Source organism: Giraffa tippelskirchi, chromosome Y, assembly GCF_054371585.1.
Source record: "Giraffa tippelskirchi isolate mGirTip1 chromosome Y, T2T-mGirTip1v1.2.pri, whole genome shotgun sequence".
In the NCBI taxonomy this organism is placed as follows: Eukaryota; Metazoa; Chordata; class Mammalia; order Artiodactyla; family Giraffidae; genus Giraffa; species Giraffa tippelskirchi.
This window is the reverse complement of record NC_137290.1, coordinates 22,732,605-22,746,662: the sequence shown is the minus strand read 5'-3', so window position 1 is coordinate 22,746,662 and position 14,058 is coordinate 22,732,605. Positions and strand designations below refer to the sequence as shown.

Here is a 14,058-nt window from a genome sequence, read left to right as displayed (position 1 = left end):
GTTGACACAGTTTAATTTACTATGGTCATTTCTGAGGGCAGAAGAACTGTCCAAACCAAATGTATCTTCTGCTCCACCTCAGTTCAGCAATAGAAACTCTCTCTGTCTTTGATTCAGAACTGAAAAAAACAAAACAAAACACAGCACAAAAAAAAAAAAAAAAAAAAACTAACACAAATAAGGTAAATTCTCAACTTGGAGAAATGCCTCAAAGCTGCTTGCTAAGCCATCCTTCACCTCTACTGACCAGTCCAGGGTTCCCTCAAAGATCCCTAAGGAACCACAGTTTGCAAACCACTTCCCTGAACCCTTCAGACTCCCCTGGAGGAGATGGCTCCCCTTCCCCTGAGGAACATGAGAGTACATACAACCATCAGGGGGCCATGTACCAGAGTCTAGCTTGGAGCATAAGAGAAAGGAGAGGTTATTTCCTTGGACCCAGAGAGGTCAAGGATCTAGAAACACAGAAAAAGACAGATGGAGCCAAGGCACTGTTTTAAACAGGGTCTCCCCAGTACCCCACCCCAGGGAAGCCCGGGGATCCATAGGGGTGCTCATCATGGCCCCGACAACACCTTAACGCCCTCTGCCTGGCATGCTCAGGGAGGGAAGGCCAGGCCAGTCAGAGTGGCCTAAGCCCTGTGCCCTTTTCTGCTCCATCTCCCTGGACACAGAACTAGGGAGGCCCCTTACTCAATGCTAGAGCCTCAGCTTCAAGAACACTGTTTGTCAACTCCCCCCTCTCTGACCTATTCTACTCTCTGGATTTCTATCCTATCCCCAAAGGATGCACAGCCATCCCCTAGTACCCAAGGTGGAATGGTTCCAGGACCCCCCAAGGATACTAAAATCCAAGGACGTGCAAGTTCCTTATATAAAATGGCCTAGAAGGATGAATGCAACTGTGCCCTTGTATCCAACGGTTCCACATTCATGTATTCAACCAAACAGAGATGGAATTTTGGTTGTTTGCATGTACACATGAGAAATCCATGGATAGACAAGGCTACCTATATACTAAATCATATTATACCAATTCACTTTTATTCCACAATAACCTCTTCCTAGGCAATGATATCAATAAAGTCAAAGAGGTTTGACTTCTGGGATGAATTGATGTTTTCCCCTGATACACACGAATTAAAATCATAATGACTACAAATGTAAAAAATGACCAATGTGTCCTCTAAAATAACATCTGCATGCAATCAATATGGCACCCCCTGGGAAAATCAGAAATTTGATGTCTGTGTCCAATATGGCAATCACCAGCCACCCATGGCTATTGTATCTACATTCATTATCACTAAATTAACCTGAAATCCAGGTTTTGGTCACACTAGCCCCAGTTCAAGTGTTCATTGTTCAAGTGCCATATGAGGCTGGTTGCAGTTTTTCACAATGGGCAGAGGGGATGTAGAACATTCCCATCATCACAGAAGGTTCTACTAGACAACACTTGCCCTCTACATGAAGCCTGAAGACAGACAACTTCCCACATCACGGGAATCACCATGGTATTGGGAGGGGGCTGCTCTGAGATTCTGTTTGGCCCTAGGTGTGTGCGATGGATACTCACCGAGCCACTGTCCTTGCATTTCTCAGCTGGCGTCTCCTTCGCTTTCAAGGCGCTGGTTTACAGGGGGGCTGCCTGAGTTTCAGAGGAAGCGCCCTGGGATAACTTATTTAGTGTTTCCGTGTTCACATCAGGGTCTACTTCCTGCTGAGGGGTGGTAGTTGAGTGCAGAGGGGGAGAGAAGTCATATATACGCCAAGCATAGTAGTTCCCAGGACTGCGGGGAACCCTGCTCTGTGCAAACCACCATGTGTTAAGACATGCCAACCAGCTCCACCCAGGTTACAGTGTGGTCCCTGAATAGCTGGATCGAAGCCTTCCCAGACACAGGAATTCCAGACTGTGTTTGAAGATATGTTCATTTTTAAGAGTGAGGGAGAAGAGTGAAATGGTTGACTGAAAGCTCAACGTTCAGAAAATTAAGATCACGGCAACTGGTCCCATCACTTCATAGGAAATGGATGGGGAAACAGTGTCAGACTTTTTTTTGTGTGTGGAGCTCCAAAATTACTGAAGATGGTGATTGCAGCCATGAAATTAAAAGACACTTATTCCTTGGAAGGAAATTTAGGACCAACCTAGATAGCATATTAAAAAGCAGAGACATTACTTTGCCAACCAAAGTCCATCTAGTTAAGGCTATGGTTTTTCCAGTAGTCATGAACGAATGGGAGAGTTGGACTGTGAAGAAACCTGAGCCCCGAAGAATTGATGCTTTAGAACTGTAGTGCTGGAGAAGACTCTTGAGAGTCCCTTCGACTGCAAGGAGATCCAACCAGTCCATCCTAAAAATCAGCCCTGGGTGTTCAATGAAATTATTGATGTTGTAGCTGAAACTCCAGTTCCTTGGCCACCTGATACTAACGGTTGACTCACCAGAAAAGACCCTAACGCGGGAATAACTGGGAGCAGGAGGAGAAGGGGACAACAGGAGATGAGGATGGCATAACCGCCATCCAGCAGAGTTTGGGTAAACTCTGGGAGTTGCTGAACGACAGGGAGGCCTGGTGTGGTGCCGTTCTAGGGGTCGCAAAGAGTGGGACATGACAGATTGACTGAACTGAAAGTCGCTCATTCGTGTCTGACTCTCTGCGACCCCATGAATTGCAGCACGCCAGGCCTCCCTGTCCATCACCAACTCCCGGAGTCCACCCAAACCCATGTTTATCGAGTAGGTGATGCCATACAACCATCTCATCCTCTGTCGTCCCCTTCTCTTCCCGCCCGCAATCCTACCCAGCATTAGGGTCTTTTCCAATGAGTCAACCCTTCGCATGAGGTGGCCAAAGTATTGGAGTTTCAGCTACAACATCAGACCTTCCAATGAACACCCAGGATTGATCTCTTTTAGGATGGATTGATTGGATCTCCTTGCAGTCCAAGGGACTCTCAAGAGTCTTCTCCAACACCACAGTTCAAAAGCATCAATTCTGTGGCACTCAGCTTTCTTCACCGTCCAACTCTCACATCCATACATGACCACTGCAAAAACCATAGCCTTGATTAGACGGACTTTTGTTGGCAAAGTAATGTCTCTGCTTTTAAATATGCTATCTAGGTTGACCATAACCTTCCTTCCAAAGAGTAAGTGTCTTTTAATTTCATGGCTGCAGTCACCATCAGTTTTATTAAATCATTCTGGAGATATAAGCATGTTCGTGAAGCAAATAGTACGACTGTTCCAATTTCATAATTTCCTATTTTAGACGAGTGTGCACCCCCATGCACTTGCTATCACCCTGTTACAGCATAGTTGAAAGGTTTTCACAGACCACATGGACCACAAATCCTAAAATGTTTATTCTCTAGACCTTCTTTAAAAAAGCTTACGAACCCCTGCCTAAGCGTCTCAAACTTGGGTCATTTATCTACCACCCTTGAAAAATTTAGCAATCCACTGACACATTTCCTTGTCACATTATTTATGTTATTTGTGTTTAAATATATTCTTTGAAGTGGAGACTTCTTCTAAACACAGAACTCTAGTATTGGCCATAAATGAGCACTAAGTATAAAATATTACTAATACATATTATTAATCAAGTCTTACTAGGTGGTGTCTCCAGCTAGAGTTTCTTGGCCTGGGATCTGCTTGCTGTGTTTTGGAAAGAGATTTAAAAGGCAGATTAGTTCCAAAGCAGCACTTTGTCCTTCACATAAGCACTAGTGATTGTTATAGCCTTGAGTCCAAGATGGGCTCCATGGTGGGGGCTGTCTAGTATATTGTACATTGTGCATTGCAGAATGGGGTAGAAGATGTGTTTGATTTGTGTGTGTGTGTGTGTGTGTGTGTGTGTGTGTCTGCTTAGTCACTCACATTTCTGACGCTTTGCAACCCCATGAAATGTAGCCTGCCAGACTCCTCTGTCTGTGGCCTTCTCCAGGCAAGAATACTGGAGTGTGTTGCCATTTCGTTCTTCAAGGGATGTTCTCGACCCAGGGATCAAATCCAGGTCTCCTGCATTGCAGGCAGTTTCTTTACCACCTTAGCTACCAGGGATGACCACATTGCTTGGGGCAGAGACAAATATTGCCCCAAGCAGGGAACCACAGCAAACCACATGAAGCTAAAGTCATCTGGGCTGTCATTACAAGCTCCATTCACACAAGTGAATGCATCCAAGTAAACTGGAGGGTGGAGACAATGGTGCCTGGAGACTTGGCTATGTGTCTGCCTGCTACTCTCGTGTATGTAGGAGTCATTTGTGGTGAGTGAGCGTGGCAAGCGCCCTGTGATCCAGGAGGAGCCAAGGACCCGTCCACCACAGTCGGGTCCAGGGGACACTCTTAGTCCCACCTGACTGGGTGCAAGACTTCATGTGCTCGGGCCAGTGGGCCTTCTGGCACGGGTAGTCAGAGTAGCTGGTATTCCACAGCAGTAGAAAACATCCTCCTTCTTGCAGTTGGTACAACACAGCTTCCTCTTGGTCTCGGTCACTGCCTGCTGCTTCTCCAGCTCCAGTTGCTTCTTCACCTCAGCAATGAGCTGGTCCTGCTCCTGTTCTAGGCTCTGCCGCATCTCTGCCTTTTTCAACTCTGCCAGAGGAGGGGATGGGAGAGGATACTGACTTCATCGCCCATCCCAAGCCATGGGTTCATTCACACCAGGTCAGAAGGTGAATCCTAACAGGTGTGAAACCTTGGGTCGGGGATGCCCTGGTCATATGAGCCCGTGCAGAGAATCACCCAGCTTCCCTGAGCTCCAATGTCTTCATCTGTAAAATGGGCATCCACCACGCTGACCACGAATGTAAGCATGATCATGAACGTCAGGTCCTGAGGATACTGAAAATGGGGCCCTGCGGTGATTCTGTAGGAAGTACTCACATAAAACCTCTGAAAAATGTCCACTCAATTCACTTTGAAATTTATCATTTTTATAAGCTTTTTCTCTATCAAATACAGAGTACCTATGATCTGTAGGCACTGTTGTAAACACTTTATAAATGTGAACTCTTTTAATCCTTACTCCAACCTTAAGGAGTGTATACTCCTATAATACCCATTTCACAGATGAGGAAACTGAGGCACACAGCTAAGATGAGCAGAGCTGGGGCTACAACTTGGATATATTTCTTTTCTGATGTGTTTAGTGGCAGCAGATCTAATCTTCCAGACAGGGCATCAGGACTGATCATTGGGCTGACAGGACAATGATCAAACTGCTCAGGCTACTGAGGTTTCTCTCAGTTTTACAACAGGTCAGAGCTCACAAGCAGGAGAAGCTACCACAGTTGTTGTCATGAATTTGTTGCTGATGTTGGTATTTGGAAGAGAGGAAGACGGGTTTCTGCCAGCTCCTGCTTCATACCTGGTTTCTCCAGGTTAGACTCCCTAAGATGCCATGTTCTCCCTAAGATTGGTAAGGCGGCCTGGACTACTTTTGACTGAGTGCACATTTGGGCCTAACTCTAGACATGCCAAGAAGTTCCTATCCAAACCTTTGTCAGTGGAGGCCAGGTCAGCAGCACTTACCCAAGTTGTATTTCATGTCCAAGAGCTCCTTTTGCTGCAGCCACTGGATATCCCCCCCCCCATGCACTTATATATTTATTCCTCATTCAAATTCTCCATTATTATATTTTTTAATTTTTTTAAATATAAATTTATTTATTTTATTTGGAGGCTAATAACTTTCCAATGTTGTAGTGGTTTTGACATACATAGAGATGAATCTGCCACGGGTGTACATGTGTTCCTCATCCTGAACCCACCCCACACCTCACTTCCCATCCCATCCCTCTGGGTCATCCCAGTGCACTAGCCCCGAGCACCCTGTCTCATGCATCAAAAATGGACTGGTGATTCATTTTGCACGCGATGATATACATGTTTCAATTCCATTCTCCCAAATCATCCCACACTTTCCCTCTCCCAAAGAGTCTAAAATACTGTTCTATACCTTTGTGTCTCTTTCCCTGTCTGTCTTGCATTTAGGGTTATCATTACCATCTTTCTGAATCATATATGTATATATATATATATGTATATATGCATTAGTATGCTGTATATGTGTTTTTATTTCTGGCTTACTTTACTCTGTATACTAGACTCCAGTTTCATCCACGTCATTAGACCTGATTAAAATGTTTTTTTTGTTGTTGTTGTTTTTTTTATAAATTTATTTATTTTAGTTGGGGGCTAATTACTTTACAATATTGTAATAGTTTTTGCCATACATTGACATGAATCAGCCATGGGTTTACATGTGTTCCCCTTCCTGGACCCCCCACCCACCTCCCTCCCCATCCCATCCCTCTGGGTCATCCCATTGCCCCGGCCCTGAGCCCTTGTTTCATGCATCGAACATGGAATGGTGTTCTGTTTCACATATGATAATATACGTGCTTCAATGCTATTCTCCCAGAATGTCCCACCCTCACCTTCTCCCTCAGAGTCCATAAAATTGTTCTATGCATCTGTGTCTCTTATTCTGTCTCGCATATAGCGTTATCGTTACCATCTTTCAAATTCCATATATATGCATTAGTATACTGTATTGTTTTTCTTTCTGGCTTACTTCACTCTGTATAATGGGCTCCAGTTTCATCCATCTCAGTAGAACCGATTCAAATGTATTTTTTTAATGGCCGAGTAATATTCCATTGTGTATATGTACCACAGCTTCCTTATCCATTCGTCTACTGATGGACATCTAGGTTGTTTCCATGTCCTGGCTATTGTAAACAGTGCTGCGATGAACATTGGGGTACACGCGTCTCTTTCAATTCTGGTTTCCTCGGTGTATATGCCCAGCAGTGGGATTGCTGGGTCATATGGCAGTTCTATTCCCAGTTTTTTAAGGAATCTCCACACTGTTCTCCATAGTGGCTGTACTAGTTTGCATTCCCACCAACAGTGCAAGAGGGTTCCCTTTTCTCCACACCATCTCCAGCATTTACTGCTTGTAGACTTTTGGATAGCAGCCATTCTGACTGGTGTGAAATGATACCTCATTGTGGTTTTGATTTGCATTTCTCTAATAGTGAGTAATGTTGAGCATCTTTTCATGTGTTTGTTAGCCATCTGTATGTCTGCTTTGGAGAAATGTCTGTTTAGTTCTTTGGCCCATTTTTTGATTGGGTTGTTTATTTTTCTGGAATTCAGCTGCTGAAGTTGCTTGTATATTTTTGAGATTAATTGTTTGTCTGTTGCTTCATTTGCTATTATTTTCTCCCATTCTGAAGGCTGTCTTTTCACCTTGCTTATAGTTTCCTTTGTTGTGCAAAAACTTTTCATTTTAATTAGGTCCCATTTGTTTATTTTTGCTTCTATTTCCAATATTCTGGGAGGTGGTTCATGGAGGATCCTGCTGTGATTTATGTCGGAGAGTGTTTTGCCTATGTTTTCCTCTAGGAGTTTGATAGTTTCTGGTCTTACGTTTAGATCTTTAATCCATTTTGAGTTTATTTTTGTGTACGGTGTTAGGAAGTGTTCTAGTGTCATTCTTTTACAAGTGGTTGACCAGTTTTCCCAGCACCACTTGTTAAAGAGATTGTCTTTTCTCCATTGTATATTCTTGCCTCCTTTGTCGAAGATAAGGTGTCCATATGTGCGTGGGTTTATCTCTGGGCTTTCTATTTTGTTCCATTGATCTATATTTCTATCTTTGTGCCAGTACCATACTGTCGTGATGACTGTGGCTTTGTAGTAGAGCCTGAAGTCAAGCAGGTTGATTCCTCCAGTTCCATTAAGCAAACATTATCCTCGTGCCATTCTTCGTGCCATTCTGCCCCTTCGTGCCATTCTGCCCCTTCATTTTGGACTAGGCATCAGGTTTTTTTTTGTTTGTTTCTTTGTTTGTTTGTTTTTTGACTACTGAAAAGATGGAGTAGATTTCCTTCCAGTCTTTACATCTACTTAGACATAATCTTTCACATTTTTTTAATGAAACAATGCATCTATTTCTGTTAAAGTGTTTATTGTGAGCAAAAACCAACCAAACAAACAACAAAAAAGAAATTGGTGCCCAGATTTTCACATGAGAAACAGAGATAATGCCATCATTCATGCAGGAAAATCTGCACCCTGATTTTCAGATGTGAAATATAAATAAGTCCCTATTTTATGTAATGAAAACTGTGCTGTGATGTAGATGTTGGAAAATTTGTGAAATTCATATTTAATATAGGAAAATGGATGCCCAGATTTTCTGATGTGAAATACACAGAATTTCAAAACTTCTTGTAGTAATACAGACATGCAGATATTCATAAATAAAATACAGAGAATTTCATATATTACGCTGAAAAAAAAATGGCTTCCAGAGTCTCATATGTGACATATACAGAGGTGCATTTTTCATATGGGAAAATCAAAACCTAGAAATACAAATGTCACTCCAGTTATTTACGCAATTCATGTAGAAATATTGGCACCCAGATTCTCATGTGTGAAATATAGATTATTCCATATATCATGCAAGGCAGCCTTCACGCAGATTTTCAGAAGTGAAATCCAGAGAATTCCAAACTTCAATAGGGAAATCTGTGGCCAGATTTTCATATATGAAATATAGTTGATTCTATAGTTGACTGCCTGGCCCAGATATCAATTTCTGAATCACGGAAAATTGCATATTTTATATGCCAAAATCTGACACAAATATTCACATGTGAATAACTGACATTTTGTATCTCACATGAGAAAATATGTCCCCAGATTTTCCAATGCAAAATATACAGAATTCCATAATTCATAGTGAAGAGCTTCATGCAAGTTTTCTTGGGTGAAATACAGAGAGTTTCACACCTCAAGCATGAAAACCACTTCATATATGAAATAGAAATTTCTACATTTCTTTAGGAAAATCGATGCCAAGTGTTTCAATTGTTAAATATACAGTATTTTGTAGCTCATGAAGCAAAGCCAATATCCGCTGGATCATCGAAAAAGCAAGAGAGTTCCAGAAAAACATCTATTTCTGCTTTATTGACTATGCCAAAGCCTTTGACTGTGTGGATCACAATAAACTGTGCAACATTCTGAAAGAGATGGGAATACCAGACCATCTGACCTGTCTCTTGAGAAACCTGTATGCAGGTCAGGAAGCAACAGTTAGAACTGGACATGGAACAACAGACTGGTTCCAAATAGGAAAAGGAGTACGTCAAGGCTGTATATTGTCCCCCTGCTTATTTAACTTCTCTGCAGAGTACATCATGAGAAACGCTGGGCTGGAAGAAACACAAGCTGGAATCAAGATTGCCGGGAGAAATATCAATAACCTCAGATATGCAGATGACACCACCCTTATGGCAGAAAGTGAAGAAGAACTAAAGAGCCTTTTGATGAAGGTGAAAGAGGAGAGTGAAAAAGTTGGTTTAAAGCTCAACGTTCAGAAAACTAAGATCATGGCATCTGGTCCCATCACTCCATGGGAAATAGATGGGGAAACAGTGTCAGACTTTACTTTTTTTGGCTCCAGAATCACTGCTGCTGGTGACTGCAGCCATGAAATTAAAAGACGCTTACTCCTTGGAAGGAAGGTTATGGCCAACCTAGATAGCATGTTTAAAAGCAGAGACATTACTTTGCCAACAAAAGTCCATCTAGTCAAGACTATGGTTTTTCCAGTGGTCATGTACGGATGTGAGAGTTGGACGGTGAAGAAAGCTGAGCACCGCAGAACTGATGCTTTTGAACTGTGGTGTTGGTGAAGATTCTTGAGAGTTTCTTGGACTGCAAGGAGATCCAATCAATCCATGCTAAAAGAGATGAATCCTGGGTATTCATTGGAAGGTCTGATGTTGAAGCTGAAGCTCCAATACTTTGGCCACCTCATGCGAAGGGTTGACTCATTGGAAAAGACCCTAATGCTGGGTAGGATTGGGCGCGGAAGGAGAAGTGGATGACAGAGGATGAGATGGTTGGATGTTATCACCGACTCGATGAAAATGTGTTTGAGTAGACTCCGAGAGTTGGTGATGGACAGAGAGGCCTGGCGTGCTGCAATTCATGGTGTCGCAGAGAGTCGGACACAACTGAGCGACTGAAATGAACTGAACTGAAACGAAGCAAAGTCAGCACACAGGTTTTCAGATGAGAAATATGAAAAATTCCATATTTCATGTTACAAAACGTGACCTTATTTATTGCCAATTCTATGTGAAATACAAGAATTTCATATTTCAGGGGAAAGTGCTCTGTGCCTCGAGTTTCAAATGCGAAAGTAGAGAAATCCATATTTCCTGTAGGAAAATCAGTGCCTAGATTGTCATTCATGAAATATAAAGAACTGAATATCTCATGTAGAAAAATCGTGACCCAGATTTTCCTAAATGAGATATAAAAAGTTCATTATCTCATGGATTAGGTCTCTGCCAATTTTTTTTTTTTTACGTGAAATATAAAAGTCTATCCCACAAATGCAGAGGCTGAAGAAGCTGAAATAATCAGTTCTCATGAAAACTTATAAGACCTTGTGGAACTAACATCAAATGAAAGAGATCCTTATCATCATCAGTTCAGTTCAGTTCAGTCGCTCAGTCGTGTCCGACTCTCTGCGACCCCATGAATTGCAGCACGCCAGGCCTCTCTGTCCATCACCAACTCCTGGAGTCTACCTAAACCCATGTTCATCGAGTCGGTGATAACATCCAACCATCTCATCCTCTGTCGTCTCCTTCTCCTCCCGCCCCCAATCCTACCCAGCATTAGGGTCTTTTCCAATGAGTCAACCCTTTGCATGAGGTGGCCAAAGTATTGGAGTTTCAGCTACAACATCAGACCTTCCAATGAACACCCAGGATTGATGTCTTTTAGGATGGATTGATTGGATCTCCTTGCAGTCCAAGGGACTCTCAAGAGTCTTCTCCAACACCACAGTTCAAAAGCATCAATTCTGCGGTGCTCAGCTTTCTTCACCATCCAACTCTCACAACCATACATGACCACTGGAAAAACCATAGCCTTGACTAGACGGACTTTTGTTGGCAAAGTAATGTCTCTGCTTTTAAACATGCTATCTAGGTTGGCCATAACCTTCCTTCCAAGGAGTAAGCGTCTTTTAAATTCATGGCTGCAGTCACCAGCAGCAGTGATTCTGGAGCCAAAAAAAGTAAAGTCTGACACTGTTTCCACTGTTTCCCCATCTATTTCCCATGAAGTGATGGGACCAGATTCCATGATCTTAGTTTTCTGAACGTTGAGCTTTAAACCAACTTTTTCACTCTCCTCCTTCACCTTCATCAAGAGGCTCTTTAGTTCTTCTTCACTTTCTGCCATAAGGGTGGTGTCATCTGCATATCTGAGGTTATTGATATTTCTCCCGGCAATCTTGATTCCAGCTTGTGTTTCTTCCAGCCCAGCGTTTCTCATGATGTACTCTGCAGAGAAGTTAAATAAGCAGGGGGACAATATACAGCCTTGACGTACTCCTTTTCCTATTTGGAACCAGTCTGTTGTTCCATGTCCAGTTCTAACTGTTGCTTCCTGACCTGCATACAGGTTTCTCAAGAGACAGGTCAGATGGTCTGGTATTCCCATCTCTTTCAGAATGTTGCACAGTTTATTGTGATCCACACAGTCAATGGCTTTGTCATAGTCAATAAAGCAGAAATAGATGTTTTTCTGGAACTCTCTTGCTTTTTCGATGATCCAGCGGATATTGGCTTTGCTTCATGAGCTACAAAATACTGTATATTTAACAATTGAAACACTTGGCATCGATTTTCCTAAAGAAATGTAGAAATTTCTATTTCATATATGAAGTGGTTTTCATGCTTGAGGTGTGAAACTCTCTGTATTTCACCCAAGAAAACTTGCATGAAGCTCTTCACTATGAATTATGGAATTCTGTATATTTTGCATTGGAAAATCTGGGGACATATTTTCTCATGTGAGATACAAAATGTCAGTTATTCACATGTGAATATTTGTGTCAGATTTTGGCATATAAAATATGCAATTTTCCGTGATTCAGAAATTGATATCTGGGCCAGGCAGTCAACTATAGAATCAACTATATTTCATATATGAAAATCTGGCCACAGATTTCCCTATTGAAGTTTGGAATTCTCTGGATTTCACTTCTGAAAATCTGCGTGAAGGCTGCCTTGCATGATATATGGAATAATCTATATTTCACACATGAGAATCTGGGTGCCAATATTTCTACATGAATTGCGTAAATAACTGGAGTGACATTTGTATTTCTAGGTTTTGATTTTCCCATATGAAAAATGCACCTCTGTATATGTCACATATGAGACTCTGGAAGCCATTTTTTTTTTCAGCGTAATATATGAAATTCTCTGTATTTTATTTATGAATATCTGCATGTCTGTATTACTACAAGAAGTTTTGAAATTCTGTGTATTTCACATCAGAAAATCTGGGCATCCATTTTCCTATATTAAATATGAATTTCACAAATTTTCCAACATCTACATCACAGCACAGTTTTCATTACATAAAATAGGGACTTATTTATATTTCACATCTGAAAATCAGGGTGCAGATTTTCCTGCATGAATGATGGCATTATCTCTGTTTCTCATGTGAAAATCTGGGCACCAATTTCTTTTTTGTTGTTTGTTTGGTTGGTTTTTGCTCACAATAAACACTTTAACAGAAATAGATGCATTGTTTCATTAAAAAAATGTGAAAGATTATGTCTAAGTAGATGTAAAGACTGGAAGGAAATCTACTCCATCTTTTCAGTAGTCAAAAAACAAACAAACAAAGAAACAAACAAAAAAAAACCTGATGCCTAGTCCAAAATGAAGGGGCAGAATGGCACGAAGTTCAGTTCCCAAGACTTGTTAGTTCTAGGGCATTCTTTTTTTTTTTCTTTTTGACGAAAATATAAGTAGTTTATTTTCAGGTAACTTTTATTTTTTTAATATAAATTTATTTATTTTAATTGGGCACTAATTACTTTACAATATCTAAGTGGTTTCTGAATACATTGACATGAATCCGCCACGGGTGCACATGTGTTCCCCATCCTGAGGCTTCTTCACTCCTCCCTCCCCATCCCATCCTTCTGGGTCCTCCCAGTTCACCAGCCCCGAGCACCTTGTCTCATGCATCAAATCTGGCCTGGCATATGATATGATATGGCATATGATCTGGGTTGACATATATACATGTTTCGAGGTCATTCTCCCAAATCATTCCACCCTTGCAATCTCCCACAGAGTCCAAAAATCTGTTCTATACATCTGTGTCTGTTTTGCTGTCTTGCATATAGGGTTATCGCTAGCATCTTTCTAAATTCCATATATATGTGTTAGTATACTGTATTGGTGTTTTGCTTTCTGATTTACTTCACTCTGTATAATAGGCTCCGGTTTAATCCACCTCGTTAGAAGGGATTCAAATGCATTCATTTTAATGGCTGAGTAATATTCCATTGTGTATATGTATCACAGATTTCTTATCCATTCGTCTGCTGATGGCCATTTGGGTTGCTTCTGTGTCCTGGCTATTATAAACAGGGCTTCGATGAATATTGGGGTACACATGTCTCTTTCCGGAGAAGGCAATGGCACCCTACCCCAGTACTCTTGCCTGGAAAATCCCCTGGACGGAGGAGCGTGGTAGGCTACAGTCCATGGTGTCGCTAAGAGTCGGACACGACTGAGCGACTTCACTTTCACTTTTCCCTTTCATGCATTGGAGAAGGAAATGGCAGCCCACTGCAGTATTCTTGCCTGGAGAATCCCAGGGACGGCGGAGCCTGGTGGGCTGCCGTCTATGGGGTCGCACAGAGTCGGACACGACTGAAGCGACTTAGCAGCAGCAGCAGCAGCATGTCTCTTTCAGTTCTGGCTTCCTCGGTGTATATGCCCATCAGTGGGTTCACTGTGTTATATGGCAGAACCTCCACACTGTTCTCCATAGTGGCTGTACTAGTTTGCATTCCCACTGAGAGTGTAAGAGGGTTCCTTTTTCTCCGTACCCTCTCCAGCATTTATTGTTTGTAGATTATTGGATGGCAGGCATTCTGACCAGTGTGAGATGCTACCTCGTTGAGG

At 42.0% G+C, this 14,058-nt stretch overlaps 1 protein-coding gene and 1 pseudogene across 1 annotated transcript in view; one reads left to right on the top strand and one right to left on the bottom strand.

Moving 5' to 3' along the window:
* Positions 1-4,657, bottom strand: part of LOC145537739 (heat shock transcription factor, Y-linked-like) — a 75,871-nt gene extending 71,214 nt beyond the window's left edge. The window contains exon 1 of the mRNA XM_081568563.1: positions 4,642-4,657. Within this exon, the coding sequence (XP_081424689.1) occupies positions 4,642-4,657 (16 nt within the window). The remainder of the gene's footprint in view (positions 1-4,641) is intronic.
* A 141-nt stretch (positions 4,658-4,798) lies between these two features.
* The window catches only part of LOC145537738 (MYND-type zinc finger-containing chromatin reader ZMYND8-like), a 43,048-nt pseudogene continuing 33,788 nt past the window's right edge, over positions 4,799-14,058 (top strand).